Here is a 21254-nt window from a genome sequence, read left to right on the forward strand (position 1 = left end):
GAACACACAGCAATGACCCATCTCTGCGAACCTGTAACTGGAAGGGGTGACCCCAAGAATAAGAGATCTCATGCTCCCTCACTACATCCAGCAGAGGACGAAGCACTCTGCGCTTATCCAGAGTCATCCTGGACAAATCCGATAGTAGTTGAATCTTGACCCCTTGCAATAAAACCTCGCCTTTATCTCGGGCCTTCCTCATTATCTGCTCCTTTAGAGAGAAGAAATGGACATGGCATAGCACATCTCTAGGCCTATCAGGATCCGGGTTCCGAGGGCCCAGGGTCCTGTGGGCTCTATCCAGCTCCATAGGATCATCAGCAGGGCGCCCCAACAAGGTGTTAAATAGAGACTGTAAAACAGGGATGAGTTGACCCGGAGAGATATCCTCAGGAATGCCCCGAAGCCGAATATTATTGCGGCGGTTCCGATTCTCATGATCCTCAGCCAGGTTAAATAACGCATGGATCTGCTGAGAGTGTTGATCCAAACGGGCGTCATGAGAAACTTGTTGCTGTGAGATAACTGAGACATCGCTTTCCATGCGCTGCACCTGATCGGATAACTGGGATAGGTTGGTGGTAAGAGATTGTATCTCAGACTTATATGTCGTTTCAAGACGGTGAACATAACGCTCCATGTCCTGCTTAGTGGGTAATGCTGATAGCTGTCGTCTCAGGCCCTGTAAATCATCCCCTAGGACAGAAGAGGCTCCCAGTGGCGATGAGGGGTGAATAGCCATATCTGTAGGAGAGGTAGAAGGCAGCAATGCAGGCCCCAGCACATGAGGGAGGGATGATGGAGAGACCCGGCTGCCATGACATGTACCACGTGGCGAGCTGTCCCGCGCAGGGAGCGCCATCACAGCCCCAGAAGAGCTCGGTGTTACCCCATCCAGCCGGGAGGGAATCCGTCCAGACGAACCGGACAGTGAGGGGAAGGTACTAGCGGTACCTGATGCAGCAACGCCGGACGCAGATGACATCCTCTCTGGGAGCAAGGACCCGGTGCCATCTCTCCTCTCCTCCGTCAGCGCCATCTTAGAAGCTGTTCCAGCAGCCCCGTCGGTTAGAAATCGCTGGATGGAGCCGGCTGCAGACATCTGCCGAGTACAATAAGGAGTCCCCGTGGAGGCCTTGGATTTCCTGACCATTAGGTTAGTAAAAGGATGCTTTTTAATGAGCTTATGATCGGGTTAAAGGAGTGCAGGAGCGGAGCTCTCAAGCAGCACGTCTGGTCAGCGCCATGTCCAAGCCACGCCTCTTTCTGTCTCAATTTTCTTTGAAGATATTGCCCGTCACTCCAGTACAGTTTATTTTTTCCTCTCTGACTGATTTTATATTAGGACAGAATTCTGTCCACAATAACATCATAATGGCACAGATGCGGGACAACTGCTTCTTTAGCGAGACATAGTCATAAGTACAGGCAAATACGTCTATAGCGACATGTATCTGTTATGAATACACGGCTTCACTTCTCTTTTGGATGCCGGACAAATTTATTAATGTGGCATTTCTAACAAAATAACCTTCTACCACATCTCCCCTATTTCATGTGGAGATGTAATAAGAATTTGAAGACAACATTACATACCCATAGTGTCTGAATTAATACCCATTATTTTCTCTTTTAAAAAATCTTGGTCAGCATGCTCACTACACCACTAGAAGAATACCTTTAGGGGTCTCGTTTTTAAAATTGGGGTAATTTCTGGGTGTTTTTTGTTCAGGCAGCTCAATGCCTCTAAATGTATGATATGGGGCCTAGAATTTATTTAATTGTGCCCTGAAGTCAAAGGGTGCTCCCTCTCCTTTTGGCCCAGCCACACGTCTAGTAAGCAGATCAAGGCCACAATAGGGGTATTTTTAAACACACAGGAGAAACAGGGTGATAGATTTTGGGGTGTTTTTCTTAATTTTCATGTTCGCTCTACATAGAAATGGGTCTTTAAAATGATAATTTTATAAAACAAATGTGAATGGTTTTTTTTCTCACTTGCTTTGCATTAAATTTTGCTAAAAACAGTGGGGTCAAAATAATCACTGTACCCCTAGAAAAATACCTCAAGGGGTCTAGTTTCCTAAATGGGGTCGTTTATGGGGAGTTTCTATTGTTCTGGCAGCTCAAATCCTCTCCAAATGTGCAGTGGGGCCTAAAACATTTTCAAGCAAAATATGTGTCCTCAAAGCCTCCAGGTGCTCCCTTCGTTTTGGGCCCTGCCATGTGTAAAAGCAACGCAATTGGGCGACAATGGGGGTATTTTTGAAAACAGGAGAAACAGGGTGATAGATTTTGGGGTGTGTTTCTTTAATCTTATATTCGCTTTACAAAGAAATCGGTCTTTTAAATTATATATTTGTGAAAAAGTGGAATTTTATTTTTTTTCATCTGCTTTGCATGAATTCTTACAAAAAAACTGTGCGCTCAAAATACTTGCAACACCCCTTAATAAATACCTTAAGGGATGTAGTTTTCAAAATGGGAGTCATTTGTGGGGGTTTCCATCCTTCTGTCTCTGAAAATCTGGCTTGTTGCAGGAAAACAATATGTACTTAAAAATTTATAAAATGACTAGAAAAAGAACCCGGCGCTGCCCGGGTATAATGTGTCGGTCTGTCTGTGTGTTCATTGGATTTGTTCCAGGGGTGCCCAGGAGTCTAATCCATGCCCTCATATTTTCTTGGTTTACCGGGAAATCGCTAGTAGCCCTATATACCCCAGCAGTTACACGCTTGTTTATTTAAATTTTAACTTTCTAAATACCTAACAGCTAATCTGGTAGGAAATGTAGTCGTAAGACTGTGACAAAGCCTGTTGATTAATAACATTGGCAGTTTTATTACCAGTTGGCTATAGACTATAGTTGGATCATAATTGAGAACAGCATCATGCATGAAAGCCTACTCATTAGCATGATGAACATGATGTGCTCTATCAACTTGCTTTCTGGCCTGGGTTCGGGCAGGAGTCTCTGCACTTCTGAGAGCCACCTATCTGATCTGTTGCTGAGAAAGCCCGAGTTTGCTGAGGAGTTTCAGCAGCTCGAGCAGCAGCATGACGCATTTGATCAACTTCCGGTTAGGCAAGAGGAGTCTCTGCAGCTAGTAATGCAGCTTTCTTCCTGGCCATTAATAATCTGATTGGTTGATATGGGTAACCGCTCCCCTGTACCTTCCCTTCTAGGATTATCTTGTCAAGTGCACTACCTGCTACTGCCAGATAAAAACATCTTTACTATAAAAGCGAATGTCTGTATTCGCTTTTATAGTATTGGATTGTGATCATGTGATAATGGCTGATAACAAAGAGCAACAGCAAGGTGAGGACCTTACGAAAACCTTCCTGAACACCCGATATACCTATGTGCCAAATTTGGGGTCAAATAGTTCTTGTGTTTGGACGCCTATAGGGGATGACAAACAGACATTCGCTATAAAGGCTGATAACAGGGAACGGCAAGGTTGGGACATTTACAAAAACCTTCCCGGACACCTGAGGTACCTATGTGCCAAATTTGGGGTCAAATGGTTCAGGCGTTTGGATGCCTATAGCGGACATTCACTTTTATAATATAGAATAGCAGTGTTACCCGGCTTTACGCTGGTCCATTTGTTTGTGTGTGTGGTTAAAAACTTAATTTCCTACTGATACGAAGCCAACATATCCAATAAAGTCCAAGAGCAGGGTTTCTTTTCGGAGGCATGACTGGTCTGAAAGGGGTTCAATTTATGAGAATGCTGAAATCCACGGGCTTGGTTTTGTTGAGAGATTTCAGCAGCTTGGGCAGCAGCCATGCGCTTTGCCACAGGAGTCTTTCATCTAAGTGCAGGGTTCCTTCTTGGAGGAAAGGTACAGTTCGTTTACGGCGAGTAACAGGTCGAGTAAGGAAAAATGGCTTTGTTGTTATAGAAACCTGGTCTAAAACTGTGCGTACGTGAGTGAGGCTAAGAATGAAGGACCTGCGAGCTTCTATTGACTAATACGGGTCATGTGATATGGAGGAAGGTCCTTGATGTAGAAGCCAGTGGTGTCATATTTGCGAATATATTGGGAACGCTAGGTCCTAGAGAGCTGAAACCTTCGGAAGCGCGTGATTTACTTATGTGCCAAATTTGGTGCAGATTGGTCCGGTCGTTTGGCCATACATAAAGAACATTCGACAGACAACAGACATCAGAAATTCATTTTTATACATATATATATATATATGAATTATTACATTTGTAAGTCTTCTAAATTGCCCAAAATGTATTTTATTGTTTCAAAAGTGCAGAGATGGAAATATCTATTTTAAAAAAATATCTATTTACAGTATGTATGTATATGTGACATATTGCAGTACAAAATAGGGAAAAATTTTAGTTTTTACAAAATATACATTTTTGTATTTTTTTTTTAGTTTACGCAAATCGTATCAGTCTACTTTTACCACTAAAATAAAGTACATGTGAAGAAAAAACAATGTCAGAATTACTTGGATATGCAAAACTATTGCAGAGTTATTCCTTGATAAACTTAGACATACCAGATTTGACAAATCTGGCTTGGTAATTAAGGGGTTAATCATTGAATTCAGCCGTTTCATTCAGTCCCATTGCCACAGGTGTAGAAAGCCAAGCACATAGCCATGCTGTCCGCCTTTATAAACATTTGTGAACGAATGGGTCGTTCTAAAGAGCTGACTGAATTTTAGTGTAATGCTGTAATAGGATGTCACCGTTGCCACAAGTGAGTTTGTGGAATTTCTTCCCTCCTAGATATTCCACGATAAACTGTGAGTGATATTGTAGCGTGCGAGCGGGTGACCTGAGGAGCGATGGGAAAGGTGAAAGGTGTAGGCCCACAATTTGGCAGCCGGCTCGGCTCTCCGTGTGGATCACGATGGCCTTCCCTTTCTCTCAGGGCCGGCTCACAGCTAGTGATGAGGGGGTTTGCACTGGGTAAATGAGGATGGCAGTCTCTAAACATCCCCCAGGACACTCCCTGTGTCTGCTCCTGCCTTGATGGTGTTTTGGGGTGTCCTTGATGCTGAAGGTGCAAAATAAGAAAGGAGGCTGAAGAGTGGCAGTATAGCAGGCATGCCCGCGGCACAATTTTACTTAAGTTTTCCACATAAAATGGCGGCTACATTCTTCCATATGACATCTCTTGCGCCAGATGCAGGAGCGGGGGACCCTCTCTCTCTCTGCTTTCCTTGTGGCTTCCTACCCTTGTCAATTCAGGGGGACGATAAGATATCTGTCCATGAATGCAGCTTTCTGCTCCTGTGTAATGGCTCTCAGCCTGTCTCTGGATCCTAGATGGATGGACCCAGGTACCATTCTCCTCCTCTCCAGCTCCAACTGCTAACTCACATTAAGACGCTGACTGAAAAACTGACACTAACTGCCACCGGACCCCTCTATGTTCTAAGCTCCTCCCACCTTCTGGAAACTTCTTAGTCTTAGGGCCTGTTCACATCACCGTTCATTTCCTTTCCTGGGTTCCGTCGGAGGGTTCCGTCGGGTGAACCCCCGCAACGGAAAGTGAAACTGACAGCACAGCTTCCGTTTCAGTCACCATTGATCTCAATGGTGACGGAAACATCGCTAATGCTTTCCGTTCATCACCATTCCGGCTGGTTTCCGGTTTTCCGACGGAATCAATAGCGTAGTCAACTCCATTTTAGTGCCTATGGATTTAGAATGGGATGTCATAAAAGCTGCTGTGGGTATCCCAATTCTTTTGTCCATATAGTGTAAATCCTGTTCATTCCCTGTCTAGCAACCACAGGATGTTTCATAGGCATCTACTTATGTGAAATATATGCTCATTCCTTATCTGCAAGCATGAAAATCTCATTACACTGCTCTATATTTTTACCAACTGATAATAATGTTCGGCCGTGTTAAAAAACGCCCCAGAAAAATAAGTGCATGTCACTTCTTGAGCCGTTTTTGGAGCCGTTTTTCATTGACTCTATAGAAAAACCGCTCCAAGAACGGCCATAAAAAACGCCACGATAAACGCGAGTTTGCTTAAAAACGGCTGAAAATCAGGAGCTGTTTTCCCTTGAAAACAGCTCTGTATTTTCAGACGTTTTTGATTTTGTGTGTGCACATACCCTCATACTGTTTAGAAGCACTCAGGTGGTACACCCATAAACAGGTTACACTGCAGCATGAAGGCCAGGGCTTCACTACAGGAAAAAAAAAACATCTTTGGTAATAATACAATTCTGAGTAGGTCGACTTTAACCTCTTCCCTCTTTGGCCTCTAATATTTTATTAAATAAAAACACATTAATTTAACAAAAAAAAAACAATGACACCATTCCTTTAACCCCTTCCCGCTTTGGCCACTTTTGACCTTCCTGACAGAGCTTCATTTTTCAAATCTGACATGTGTCACTTTATCTGGTAATAACTTCGGAATGCTTTTACCTATCCAAGCGATTCTGAGATTGTTTTCTTGTGACACATTGCACTTTATGTTAATGGTAAAATTTGCTCGATATATTCAGTATTTATTTGTGAAAAACACAATGAAAAATTGCAAAAATTAGCATATTTCTCAATTTAAATGTATCTGCTTCTAAGAGAGGCAGTTGTACCACAGAAAATTGTTGCTAATTAACATCCCCATATGTCTACTTTAGATTGGCATCGTTTTTTTGAACATCCTTTTATTTTTCTAGGACGTTACTTACAAGGCTTAGAACTTTAGCAGCAATTTCTCAAATTTTCAAGAAAATTTCAAAAGGCTATTTTTACAGGGGGGCAGTTCAGTTGTGTAGTGGCTTTGAAGGCCTTATATATTAGAATAAGTCACCCCATTTTAAAAACTTCACCCCTCAAAGTATTCAAAACAGCATTTTGAAAGTTTCTTAACCCTTTAGACGTTCACAGGATTTAAAGCAAAGTAGAAGTGAAATTTACAAATTTCATTTTTTTTTTGCAGAAGTTCATTTTTAATCCATTTTTTTTTGTAACACAGAAGGTTTTACCAGAGAAATGCAACTCAATATTTATTGCCCTGATTTTGAAGTTTTAGGAAATTTCCCACATGTGGCCCTAGTGTGTTAATGGACTGAAGCTCCGGCCTCATTGGGGGAACTACACCACTCAAGGAAATTATCTAGGGGTATAGTGAGCATTTTGACCCCACGGGTTTATTGCAGAAATTATTGGAATTAGGGCGTGAAAGTTAAAATCTAATTTTTTCTAAGAAAATGTTGGTTTAGCTAATTTTTTCTCATTTCCACAAGGACTAAAGGGCAAAAAGCAACATTTGTAAAGCAATTTCTCCCGAGTAAAACAATACCCCACATGTGGTCATAAACGGCTGTTTGAACACACGGCAGGGCTTAGAAGGGATGGAGCGCCATATGGCTTTTGGTGCTCAAATTTAGCAGGAATGGTTTGCGGAGGCCATGTCGCATTTGCAAAGCCCCTGAGGGGACAAAAAAGTGGAAACCCCCCACAAGTGGCCCCATTTTGGAAACTACACCCAATGAGGAAATTATCTAGGGGTATAATGAGCGTTTTAACTGCACAAGTTTTTTGCAGAAATTATTGGAATTAGGCCATGAAAATGAAAATCAACATTTTTTCAAATAAAATGTAGGTTTAGAAATGTTTTTCTCATTTCCACAAGTACTAAAGGAGAAAAAGCACCGCAAAATTTGTAATGAAATTACTCCCGAGTAAAACATTACCCCACATGTGGTCATAAATGGCTGTTTGGACACCCGGCAGGGCTTAGAAGGGAAAGAGCGCCATTTGGCTTTTGGAGCTCAAATTTAGCAGGAATGGTTTGCAGAGGCCATGTCACATTTACAAAGCCCCTAAGGGACCAAAACTGTGAAAACACCCAAAAAGTGACACCATTTAGGAAATTACATCCCTTGAGGAATTCATCTAGTGGTGTAGTGAGCATTTTGACCCCACAGGTGTTTCATAGAATTCATTAGAATTGGGCAGTGAAAATAAAAACAATCCCTTTTCTTCAAAAAGACGTAGATTTAGTTTAGAAAAAAAGAACCCCAACATTTGTAAAGCAATTTCTCCCGAGTACGGCAATACCCCATATGTGGTCATAAACTGCTGTTTGGGCACACGGCAGGGCTCAGAAGGGAAGGAGCGCCATTTGGCTTTTGGAGTGCAGATTTTACTGGATTGATTTCTGGTTGCTATGTAGCATTTGCAAAGCCCCTGTGGGAACAAAACAGTGGAAACCTCCAGTAGTGACCCCATTTTGGAAACTACACCCCTCAAGGGTGTAGTGAGCATGTTAACCCCGCAGGTTTTTTGCAGAAATTAGTGTGCAACTCGATGTTGCAGAGTGAAAATTGTATTTTTTTCATAGATATGCCAATCGGTGGTGCCCAGCTTGTGCCACCACAAGACAGCTCTCTAATTATTATGCTGTGTTTCCCGGTTTTAGAATCACCCTACATTTGGCCCTAATCTTTTGCCTGGACATTCGACCAGGCTCAAGGAGTGAAAGAGTACCATACGAAATTGAGGCCTAATTTGGCAATTTACAAACTAATGGTTCACAATTGCAGAGCCTCTGATGTGAAATAATAAAAGAAACCCCTGAGAAGTGACCCCATTTTGGAAACTACTCCCCTCAAGGCATTTATTATGGGGTGTAGTGAGCATTTTCACCCCACAGGTCTTTTCCATAAATGATTGCGCTGCGGATGGTGCAAAGTAAAAATCACAATTTTTCCCTAGAAATATGTCGTGCCCAGCTTGTGCCACTGGAGACACACCCCAATTTTTTTTTAAAAGGGTCTTCCCTGGTTTGGCGATGCCATATATGTGGAAAAAAACAAACTGCTGTTCGGGTACGAGTAGGGTTCAGAAGGGAGGGAGCGCCATTTGGCTTTTGGAGCACGGATTTGATTGGTAGTGGTTTTGTTTAGAGTTTTACTGGTATTTTAGTTTATAATGTGGGGGCATATGTAAGCTTGACAGAGTACTTCAGGGGCATAGTCAGGTGGTAAAATATTGGGGTCAAATAATCCATAGATGTGTGTTACGCTGTGAAGAATCCTTTCTACAGAGGCCGGTGTCGCACTGATAAATGGTGTCATTTCTTATCCCCCTTTTGGTCCACTGCGCACCTTTACAGTTTGTGTAATTTTGCTTTGAAAGTGTTGTCCTGGTATAATACGGGCACCCTCGCTTCCAGCAGATATGTTTGGGCTCTACCATTCCTAGTTCCCTAATTTTAGGGCCTTGATAACTTGCCTCTTGAAACATTAGAAATGTTCCCCTCTGGCCTGCACAGTTGCATATTTTTTCTTTCCTGTCTTATTGGAGCCTTAACTAATTTTATTTTTTGATAGACGTAGTGGTATGAGGGCTGTAGTTTTCATACTTACCATTTTAGGGTACATGGGACTTTTTGATCACTTCTTATCCTATTTTTTGGGAGACCAGGTGATCAAAAAACTGCAATTCTGGCATAGTTGTTTTTTTTATACAGCGGTCACGATGCGTTATAAATTACATGTTACCTTTATTCTGCGGGTAAGTCCAATTCTGCTGATATCAAATGTATAGCACTTTTATATGTTTTACAACTTTTTGCACAATAAAATTACTTTTGTAAAAAGAATGTATTTTTTCTGTCGCCAAGTTGTGAGAACCATAACTTTTACATTTTTTAGTCGACAGAGCTGTATGAGGGCTTGTTTTTTTGCGAGACGAGCTATAGTTTTTATAGGTACCTCTTTTGGATACATGTGACTTTTTGATCACTTTTTATTCCAATATTTGTAGGGCAAAGTGACCAACAAACAGAAATCCTGGTCAATTTTTACGGAATTTTTTTTACGCTGTTCACCGCGTGTAATAAATAACATTATATTTTTATAGTTCAGGCCGTTACGGTCGCGGCGATACCAAATATGTATGGTTTATTTTTTCAATGATAAAGGACTTGTTAAGGGAAATAGGCAATTGTGTTTTATTTATTATTCATGTTTTAAAACTTTTTTAATAGTTTTTTTTAAGTCCTACTAGGGGACTTGAAGGTCCAACTGTCTTCTTTTTTTCTAATACATTGCACTACCTGTATAGTGCAATGTATTAGATCTGTCAGTCATTCACTGACAGCAAGCCGATTAGGCTTCGCCTCCAGGCAGGGCCTAATCGGTTTCCCTAATGGCAGAGCAGGAGGCCATTGTTAGGCCTCCTGTTGCCATAGCAGCAGTTGGCAGCCCTGATTGCATGGCTAGCAACCTCTAAGGTGCAGCGATGGCTGCAACTAAGGGGTCAATGGCAGGGATCGGAGCTAGCTCCGGTTCCTGCCGTGACAGGTGGATGTCAGCTGTAACATACAGCTAACATCCACCGCTGATGACGCAGACTCAGCTCCTTAGGCGGCGCCATCTTGCCATTGGCTACGGAAGCCGGAGGCGGGGCCTGAACTGCTTCTGTGCTAGGCAGACCAGCATTGCAGCCACCGGAAACCCTGGCAATTTCACTGCTGGGGTGCAGATGAGCTACAAACGCCATGTGCAGTGATCGCTGTTGACCGCTGCATTTAAGGGGTTAATGGCAGGGATCTAAGCTAATTTCGGTCCCCGCCATTATAGCCAGATGTCAGCTGTAATACACTGCCGATGATGGCACCGCTTCTGAGCCGGTGCCATCCATTTGTCGTATGGCTACGGCAAAATGCGGGAAACACTAGCTTTCCACGACGTATCCATATGGCAAATGTCGGGAAGGGGTTAATTGCATCAAGCTGTTACCAAAAATTACACAGGACAGTCTTTATGTAGACCTTGTCAATCCTGAATCTCCCCCTTCCCAAATAATAGCCTGGTTATGGGGCACTATTATGTTTGGCTTGAGCTGTCAGTGTTATGAGGAAACCTTGCGTGGCTAGCACTGTAATGAGGGCACTTGTCTGCGCTGCGCTATGTACATCTTTCATATACAGCAGTACCTTGTACTGAATGGTGTCTGCGCAGCGTCAGCCGCTATCTGGAAGACAATGTCTTGTGAGGCGGGGAGGTGTGCAGGAAACGCTTGCTTCTTAGCTCAGGAAGAGGAGGAGCTATACGGAATGTGTGCAGCACGTAATATGGTACTCAGGTTATAATGGAGGCGCAGGGAGCTGTACTGAAGGAGGAGGGGGAGCGCTGGGACGCGGGCTCTGAGCAGCCTCCAGAGGCGGTGACGCGGGAAGGGAAGCTGATGCTCATCAAAGGTGCACAGCCCAGGTGTCCTGTGTATGTTGTGAGGTGAAGGATGTGTACGTGCGCATGGTACAAGCCCAACTCAAGTTCACTGTAGCACCAATGTCGTCGTGACCCGACATTGTGCCGGCTGCTTCAGCTTTGTGCCCGTGGTTCTTCGCTTATAATAAAGTATGTAGCGCAATTAATCTATTATCTCAGGACATTAGAGTATGACACTCACCAACTGCTGTCTACACATCATTGGTGTTACATTCTCATAGAAGTCAATGGTGCCTGAATAAAATACGTATGTATTTATAGTGTAGCTAAACGTTCGACAAACTTCTGACATCTCACTATGAGGTGTCAGAAGTTTGGATTGGGGGGGTCCGAGCACGGAGACCCCCACCAATCGCTAGAACGAAGCAGCTGAAGCACTCGTGTGAGCACTGAGCCGCTTCGTGTCTGTTCGGCTTTTTCTGAAAAGCTGATGTATCGGAGTACAGGCTTATAGACTTTCTATTGAGTCCGTACATCGATACATTTATTTCCGGAAATAGCCGAACAGACACGAAGCGGCTAAACGCTCACACGAGAACTTCAGCTGCTTCGTTCTAGCGATTGGTGGGGTTCTCAGTGCTCGGACCCCCACCAATCCAAACTTCTGACATGTCACTGTGAAGTGTCAGAAGTTTGTCGAACGTTTAGCTACACTTTAAGGACTCCACATATGCATTGGAGGCTCCGTTATGGACCTCCGTTGCAGATCTGGTCAAATATAACAAACCGTAGCGCAGCATGCTGCGCTATTTCCAGTAAAACCACAGATACCCCGACGGAAAACAGAAATAACCCATTAAAGTCAATAGGTATCGTCAGCTACTAGTAGTGTCCGTCATGCAATGGAACCAGCGCTACCGGTATTTTCATTGTTCTGCTCCTCTGACGGAGCAGTGCAATGGAAAGCTGAACGCGGGTGTGTACTCCGCCTAATATGTGTATTTGATAAACATTTGTGGCACTGGAATGTATAGCTGAGATAATATAGTCATAAATATTAAAGGGGCTGTCTACTACCAGACAACTGATGACAGATTCACCGGATAGGTCATCAGTATATGATTGGTGGGGGTCCGAAATCCGGACCCCGCACCGATCGGCTTTCTCCGGGCATCGGACGTCCATGCCGGAAGCAGATGGCTCCAGCCACGGAATTTAACTCAATAGGAGCAGAGCTGCAGTTCGGCAGCACGGCTGCTATGCAATGTACGGAGCCAACTGTTTCTGGCTCCGTACATTGCATACTAGGCAATGACATCCAGTGCCCGCAGGCAGCCGGATCAGCTGATCGGTCCGGGTGTCGGACCCGCACCGATGATATACTCATGACCTATCTGGTGGATAGGTCATCAGTTGTTCAGTAGTGGACAAACCCTTTAATGTAGATCTGACAAAACAATTATTTTTTAATGCACAACTCGGGCATAATGCTTTTACAACCGGCGTGTAGCATCCAGATACTTCCCCCTTACTTAGTTTGTGGTAGTCAGTCTGTGATTTGGAGCAGAAACCAAAGGTCAGGTATGTTCATGTAACTACTGGTGGGGGCAGAGCTGAATAAACAGAAGGGATGTACTGGCTTTTGTTCATCGGGGAGGCAACCACCTAGCACCTGCTAATGGTTGCAGATGGCAGTCTCCCCTGGCCATCTCAGACGCGATCATAGCGGCTGCGGTCACGTGATCCCGGGAGAAGTTCTCACAATTCCCCTTATGATTTTACAGGCGCAAAGGAGGAGGACGCCAGCTCTATAGTAGCCTTCTTATCCGTGGAGATGTCCCTACAGAAGAGAGAGAGAGCTTCTAAACGCCCCCCCCCCCCCTTATCCTCCCAATCTTCTACTAACACTTCTTCTGAGGAAGAAACTATAATAAAGAAAAAGTCTAAGGTGGCTGTGCAATGCAGAACCCAAGCTTCAACTTAGTCAATCAGTGACACTGAGGTTTCTTTACACAGCGCCATCACACCTCGTTGGAGGCACCCTTCTATGGCAGGTAAAAGGGTCTGTGGCAGGTTGCATAGCACCCCACTTTATGGTAACAGAGCTCGTTGGAGTACTACTTTTCCTCATGCAGGGCACGACAGAGAGGTGTTGTCCCCAAGTAGTGTGTTCGCCTATAACACTGAACGTTCCATGACTGGCTCAAAGTCCCAATCTACCTCAGTCGTTCGCACTTCCGCATCGTCTGAGAGGGGTAAATGGAGCAATCTCCAAATGTTGAAGGTGGGTCTCGCTGGCAGAACACCTCCATCTAAATTATTCACTCAGAGGTGGTCTATACCAGATGCGTCAGAGGTAAAAGAATCAACTCACCTTCTGTTCGTCCTTAGTGAAGCTCCTTAGAACTTTTGTGGGGATTCCCGACATTCAGGCCTTAATAGCGCCTGAGATGGACCCAGCCTTGCTTTCCATTACTGGGACCGCTTTTACCAATTGATAATATTGATCAGACCCTTAAACAAATTCAATTTAATATTTTGACGGGACCTTTGCTTCTTATGTTAACTAAAGCGGAGCAAGAGTGGGAACTCCACACCTCCAAACGCTAAGGCCCTATTATCCTCCAAAATGGCATTACTGAAGGAGACCAGTAGGGCCGTACTGTTAATAGGTCCAACCTTCAATCACATCTCTAATGTGAGAAGAGCCAAATGGCTGACCTCTGTGGGCATGGCGGAACTTCATCCTGAATCCCATGAGTTTTACCAACCTAGAGAATAGTAATCTGTTTGGTCCTGAATTTATGCATGGTGCCAGATACAGTGAATCAAATAATTTCCGGAACTATAGAAACCCATACTCTCTAAAAAACAAAAAAAAAACAACCTATAGTTTAGACGGCTGTTCGTTCAGGACCCAAGGACAGGTCAGTGATAATCCGGAACAACCCAAGAGGTCCTTTACCAGACCCTATACCCAGGCAGGAGCAAATCCTTCCTAACATTCAAAGAAATCCCAGTCAGGTAAGAACACAAACAATCTCTTACTTCAGTACAATCCAGGATATGGGACCAAATCTCCATGGACCGTTGGGTCACAAACATAATAAAACATGGCTATATGTTGCCACTTCGGTCTTATCCAAAGGCACACTCCAAAGTTCGCCACTAAGAATTCCTTTGACATGGTGCTAGAATTAGCCCTGTCTCAGTGAAAGATATCTGTAATGTCCGTGGCTGCGGGCCGTCAGCTCCAATAACCCCCCTGACAGCCACAGCCACGAGTCGGCAAGCTCTGGCCCCAGACTCCTTCTCAGGAGACGCGAGTGCTCGCTTCCACTCACCTCAGCCATATCCCGTAGGGTGCGCGCGCACACTCGTGCCCGCTCTTAAAGGGGCAGCGTGCGCACTGGACCTTTGATCAACTTTGAACCCGTGAGTGCCCTGGACTATAAGAGGGGTCCAGCCCCCTTCTTCTATGCCTGAGCGTTGTTGATGTTTCCTAAGTTTGTCTATGTGATGGCCTCCTAGTGTGTTCCTGTTCCCAGCGTTCCATACTATCCTGGTCGAGCACTGTGCTCTGCCAAATTCGTGCCGTGCTTTATCCCACGTCTGACCTGCTTCGCCTCGCCTAACGTCTACCCGCTGCCTAGTCCAAGCCGAGCCTGCCCTGCTGCTTTCCGAGCTGCCGCAGGTACCTATACGAACTGTTGACCTGCACCCTGTTGGCCAGCTGACTTACCGCCAAGGCGGTACGGCCCAATGGGTCCACAGACCCTTCGTGACAATATCTCTGGCTGAATCGGGAGAAAAGGGCTGAATAAGTCACATCTTCCCTGTACAAAAATCAGACTGGTCCATAAGACCTGTCTTAAATGTGAAACCCTTAAACAGGTTTTTAAAGCCCAAAAGGTTTTGCATGGAGAGCATGTCAGAATTGCGGACACCGACACCTACAATTCCATTGGAGAAAAAATTCAGAAGATGATATTGTCTTCAGTGACTCTGAAACAAGAGATCTTCCAGAAAATAGAGCAGATATTAGGTGTCAGGGAAATCTATCTTTTTGCCTCAGCCACCTCGGCTCAGACCAAATACCCTTGTCCTTTTATTGGACCCGCCTGAAGAACCTTTATACTTTTCCTCATCCAACACTACTATCTCAAGTGTTGTAGAAGATTCATGAGGATCAAGTAGAAGAGATGGTTCTAGTCCACCAAGTTTGGCCTTCCAGACCCTGGTACCCAGTGGTCTACAAACTAATCCAAGGGAGCACGGTCTCCCTCGGTTGGACAACGGACTGTTTTCAGGGATCGAAAGATCTCCTGGTCCAAGTTCCATGATTATTGTGGATAGCAGGTCCGAGAAGAAGAGCCTATCAAACGTATCAGACAAGGTTAACCAACCACTCTTTGAACCCTAGGAATAGATACAAACTTATTATTTCTGAATTTCAGACCTAGTACTCAAATATGATAGCTAGAGTTAATCCTCTTTCCCAGCTCGATGTGGCTCTCGAGTTCCTAACTCAGAAATTCCTGGCAGGTTTGGCTTGCAACACCATAGGTTGCAAGTCCATAGGTTCCGCATTAAATTTGTTAATACCAGATCTTACTGAGAACAAACTATACCTACAGTTAATTAAAGGCATTTCTGCTGTTAGACCAATTGTTCCTAACTACTGATGCACCTGGGATATTGATCCCCTATTACAGTTTCTTAGCGCCATGACTGAAGGGAATTCACCGTAGGAACAAAAGCATAAAGCTAGCATGCCTTCTTTCTCTAGTCATTGCAGCACGTACAGCAGAATATACTCTTTCATATTACGGAACCTTGGCTATCTGTCACACCAGGAGGTTTTCATCTAGTTCTTGAAGGCAGAGCAAAAACTTCTCATCTGGGTGAGACGCCAGTAGAACTAGACCTACTCATGGACGAGTATTACGCTTGTCTGGATGAGCCCTTAGGCCCCATGCACACGACCGTAAAACTGCGGACCGTAACACGGCCCGCGGTTTTACGGACCCATTCAGTTCTATTGGCCACATACACCTTTCCATATCGCTACGGATGGGTGCCCGTGCCGTAGAACTGTGCCGGGAATTATGGAGCATGACGGTTTTTTTGCTGTTTTACGGGCCGTGCTCCCATACTTTGTATGGGAGCATGGCCCGAAAATTCGGGCGGCCATCAGAAGACGGCCGTACACGCAATCGTGGGCCGTGATTACGGGCACGGTCGTCTGCATGGGGCCTTAGACTGAGACCTACTTCACACTCTCAGGACCGTTCACCTATGAATTACTTGTCTTCACTCCCAAGTTCCGTTACCTTTCTATCAACCATTCCTAGACTAGATAGATCTCTGTTGGACGTCATCTAGGCCTGCGAGAGGAGTTCCTGCGCTTTCGCCAGAAACTCCCTGTATCATGGGACCACGATTGCGTCTTAGACGGCCCAGAGAGGCTGCCGCCTACACCTGCCTGATAGTAAAGTTAAGGAAACAAATCTTAACCAGTTCAGGACCGGGCTATTTTGAGCCTTCAGGACCAGCCACCGTTTAGCCCTTTTTAGCACGTGTTAGTTAAATGGCTATAACTTTTTTATTTGTTGGGCTAACGACGTGATTTTTGCGACGTTTTTTCCGTAGACAATGCAGGTTTTTTTTAATCGTTTTTATATACACTTTTTTTGCTATTTTAGAATTTTTATACATAAAGTTTGAAAATAGTAAAAAAATAGTCTTTTTTACGTTTCAGCTATTTTTTATTTTTTGGGTAATAACATAGTTTTACCCTAAAATAGATCTTTTATTTGTGATCGTCGTTGTCTACCGTAAATTTTAATATATTACATGTCTATATTAGGGTAATTGGGTCAGCGCTAGCGTTACAAAAATGATCGGCGGGGGGAACGTTTTTTTTGCGGTGGGTATTTTATGTGTATTTATTATTTAAAAAAATTTGCACTTGAATTTACTATTTTTTTATTACTATGGTAAAAAAAAACCTTTGGGGAACTTTATATATTTTTTTTCTTTCTTTTACACCAGGCTTTTCCCCTGTAACTGGAGCTGCACAGCATCCCCAGTTACAGGAGAAATAGGCCCTCTCATAGTGACGATTGTCACTAATAGGGCTGTGCACGGTCTTGTAAGACCCAGCAGCAGTCTGTCAGTAACGGCACCCGGCGATCATGTGACCAGTCACATGAACACCGGGAGGAATAGAGACAGCGGCGCGGCAGCTGCCTCTATTCCTATACACAGCGTTCATTGAGTGCTGTGTAAAAAGACATCGGAGAAGACAGAAGCAGAGAAAGCTGCTTCTATCCTATCCTCATGGTCCCTGGCAGTCACTGACAGCCGGAGACCCGACAATTCAGCTGCCCGATCGCGCGGGCAGCAAGTTAAAACCAGAGCCATAAAAAGTCTATGGCTCGGGTTTTAAGGACCCTGACCACTGGCCGTGAAAACACAGCCAGCGGTCGGGAACCAGTTAAAACATTACGTATACTCAATATATGTGCATCTTTTAGTTCAAAACCATATCTGACATGTCATAAGATAGAAACTGGGACTGCCAACAATCATAAGAATATTGGGGCTTCAACTCTCGAATGTTCACTCAAAGTGACGCTGCCTATTATAGTCTATAATACAGAGACAGATTGTAAGACTGAGTCACTCCTAAGTGAAACAAATGGGAACTGAAGGGGGTTGTCACAATTTGCACATTCATGGCATATCGCTAGGAAATGCATCAATGTCCAATTGGTGGGGGTCTAAACCAATGTAACCCCCACCGATCGCTAGGACATATCGTTGGTGTTCTAGGAATACACTGTGACGCTCCATCCCCTATTTCGGGTGGCTACATCAATGGCCATCCATGCAGCAAAAAGCTAAGTGGCATTGAACTTTCTCAGCACAGCTGCAATTTGGTTCTAGCAATCACTTTAGTAGGACCCCCCCCACTCATCGAACATTGATGGCATATTCTACTGATGACGAATGGCCAGCACTACTCTACACACAGCACACCTAATTTAGGCAAACAGGGATGTGGCTCACATAAAACGACAAGGGTGGTTCTCAACTTGACTGTGGCAATGTCAAAAACTTGTGCAAAATGTAGGGGAAAAAAATGTCTGTCTTGCGTGAAGCAATGCGTCGTCTGGCCTATAATAATCATTATAGCTGTAACCAGGGCCGCCATCAGGAATTTCAGGGCCCCCTACAGCTAAATTTTCTGGGCCCCCCTACCGTGGCACCGCCTGTTAACGGTACTCCGTCCAGCACTATATCATGGTACCCAGGGCCGCCATCAGGGGGGTATTAGGGGTACTGATGTGAGAGGCCCGGCCAAACCTAATTGAAAGGGGGGGCCCGGCAAACTGCCGCGACTTGCCTTTGGTAGAAAAAAAACAGGCCCCTGCAATGGGGCCCGTTTTTGTCACCAAAAGAATGTCGTGAGCTGCGGGCCCCCCTTTCAATTAGGTTTGGCCGGGCCTCTCACATCAGTACCCCTAATACCCCCCCTGATGGCGGCCCTGGGTAGCATGGGGGTCGTCATGGGGGCCGTCAAACACCGCCGCCCGTGCGACCGATCGCGCGCACCCGCAAACTCCCGCGCATGCGCACCCGCGACCGCCTGGAACCGCGCACCGAATTTTGAGGCAGATTTTGACCTGCCCACACTATCTTGCCGCGTTTTTTGCCCGCGGCGATTGAGGACAGCAGACAAAAAACGCAGGGAAAAATGCATTTTCTGCCTCCCATTGATTTCGATGGGAGGTCAGAGGCAGAACCGCGGCAAGAAAGGACGTGCTGCTTTTTCTTTTTTCCGCGACTGGCTCCCATTGATTTCAGATTAAATCAATGGGAGGCGGTTTTGGAAGTTTTTTGGTGCTGATTCTGACGCAGTGTCCGAGTCAATATCAAGGCCCAAAAACTCTGTGATCTGGGCCTTATTGTTAGGGCTTATTCAGACTAACGTGTAATACGTCTGTGCAAAGCGCGTGATTTTCACGAGCCTCACACGGACCTATGTTACTCTATGGGGCCGTGCAGACTGTCAGTGCAGACTGTCAGCGTGTGTCCGTGTGTCCGCTGCGTAAAACTCACGACATGTCCGATATTTGTGCATTGTTCGAGCATCACGCATCCATTGAAGTCAATGGGTGCGTGAAAGTCACGCCCAGCGCTTCCGCAGCCGTATAAACTATGAATGAAAACAGAAAAGCACCAACGTGCTACAAACAGAGTGTCATAATGATGGCGGCTGCGCGAAAATCACGCAGCCGCGCATCATACGCTGCTGCCACACGGAGCTGTTATGAACCTTTTGCATGCGCAAAACGCCACGTTTTTGCGCGCGCAAATAGCACATGCTCGTGTAAATCCGGCCTTAGGGTTCCTACCCTAAGGCCGGATTTACACGAGCATGTGCTATTTGCGCGCGCAAAAACGTGGCGTTTTGCCACTAGGCATGAACACTGCGGATTTTATGAAACACATTTTATTGTGGAAAATCCGCAGCGTATCACAGTCGCAGCAGAGTGGATGAGATTTTAACAAATCTCATCCACACGCTGCAAAAAAAATGGACCTGCAGTGTGGCTTTTTAAGCCGCAGCGTGTCAATGTATTCTGTGGAATCGCCACTCGTCTGTTGTGGAAATGCTGCGGTTCTGCCGCAAAAATCACACATGAGAAAAAATAAAAAGGCACTTTTTTAAATTTATAAAAAAGTCTAGACTTACCCCGGCCGTAGTCCTGGTGACGCGATCCCCTATTCTTAGCGCAGCCCGGCCTCCTGTCATGACGTTTCATCCCATGTGACCGCTGCAGCGGTCACATGGTCTACAGCGTCATCCCAGGAGGCGGGGCTACGTTCAGAAGAGAGAGTTGCGTCACCAGGACTACGGCCGGGGCAAGTCGAAACTTTTTTTTCCCTGCAGGATTCCCGCAGCGGACATGCCTCACCAAACCTGCGCCACTATTTGGTGCGGTTTTGCTGTCTGAATTCCCTGCGGCTACCGGGGCGGATAAGCTGTGTAGTTTTACTCAGCATATCCGCCTAGTGTGTCCCTTATGATGTCGCTCCTGGAGCTGCTGCCGCTCTCTAAATAGGCAGTTGGTCCAGTAGAATTTGGAATTATTATTTTTTGTGAACCAGCTTAAAAAAATACAAAACTTTTGTGTTAGGGCCTGTTCACATCACCGTTCGCTTCCGTTCCGGGGTTCCGTCTGAGGTTTCCGTCGGCTGAACCCCGCAACGGAAAGTGACAGCACAGCTTCCGTCACAATTAGCGCAGTCGACTGCGCTATTGATTCCGTCCGAAAACCAGCCGGAACGGTGACGAACGGAAACCATTAGCAATGTTTCCGTCACCATTGAGATCAATGGTGACTGAAACGGAAGCTGTGCTGTCACTTTCACTTTCCGTTGCGGGGTTCACCCGACAGAAACCTCAGACGGAACCCCGGAACGGAAGCGAACGGTGATGTGAACAGGCCCTAACACAAAAGTTTTGTATTTTTTTAAGCTGGTTCACAAAAAAAAATAATTCCAAATTCTACTGGACCAACTGCCTATTTAGAGACCGGCAGCAGCTCCAGGAGTGACATAATAAGGGACACACTAGGCGGATATGCTGAGTAAAACTACACAGCTTATCCGCCCCGGTAGCCGCAGGGAATTCTGCCAGCAAAACCGCACCAAATAGTGGCGCAGGTTTCGTGAGGCATGTCCGCTGCGGGAATCCTGCAGGGAAAAAAAAGTTTCGACTTGCCCCGGCCGTAGTCCTGGTGACGCATCTCTCTCTTCTGAACGTAGCCCCGCCTCCTGGGATGACGCTGTAGACCATGTGACCGCTGCAGCAGTCACATGGGATGAAACGTCATGACATGAGGCCGAGCTGCGCTAAGAATAGAGGATCGCGTCACCTAAGCTACGGCCGGGGTAAGTCTAAACTTTTTTATCAATTTAAAGAAGTGCCTTTTTTTCTCTTTTGTGATTTTTGCGGCAGAACCGCAGCATTTCCGCAACAAAGGAGCAGCGATTC

At 45.3% G+C, this 21254-nt stretch overlaps 2 protein-coding genes across 5 annotated transcripts in view; one reads left to right on the forward strand and one right to left on the reverse strand.

Moving 5' to 3' along the window:
- Positions 1-11035, reverse strand: part of ZDHHC14 (zDHHC palmitoyltransferase 14) — a 195136-nt gene extending 184101 nt beyond the window's left edge. The window contains exon 1 of one of the 2 annotated variants that reach the window (XM_075862666.1): positions 10951-11035. The gene's annotated coding sequence lies outside the window, so the exon portion shown is untranslated. The remainder of the gene's footprint in view (positions 1-10950) is intronic. The other variant, XM_075862667.1, reaches the window with a different exon arrangement.
- Positions 11031-21254, forward strand: part of TMEM242 (transmembrane protein 242) — a 59228-nt gene continuing 49004 nt past the window's right edge. For 2 of the 3 annotated variants that reach the window (XR_012883209.1, XR_012883210.1), the window contains exon 1: positions 11031-11214. Coding sequence is in view for 1 of the 3 variants with exons in the window: in XM_075862672.1 (XP_075718787.1) it covers positions 11106-11214 (109 nt within the window). In the remaining 2 variants the exon portion in view is untranslated. The remainder of the gene's footprint in view (positions 11215-21254) is intronic. The other variant, XM_075862672.1, reaches the window with a different exon arrangement.

Source organism: Rhinoderma darwinii, chromosome 4, assembly GCF_050947455.1.
Source record: "Rhinoderma darwinii isolate aRhiDar2 chromosome 4, aRhiDar2.hap1, whole genome shotgun sequence".
Taxonomy (NCBI): Eukaryota; Metazoa; Chordata; class Amphibia; order Anura; family Rhinodermatidae; genus Rhinoderma; species Rhinoderma darwinii.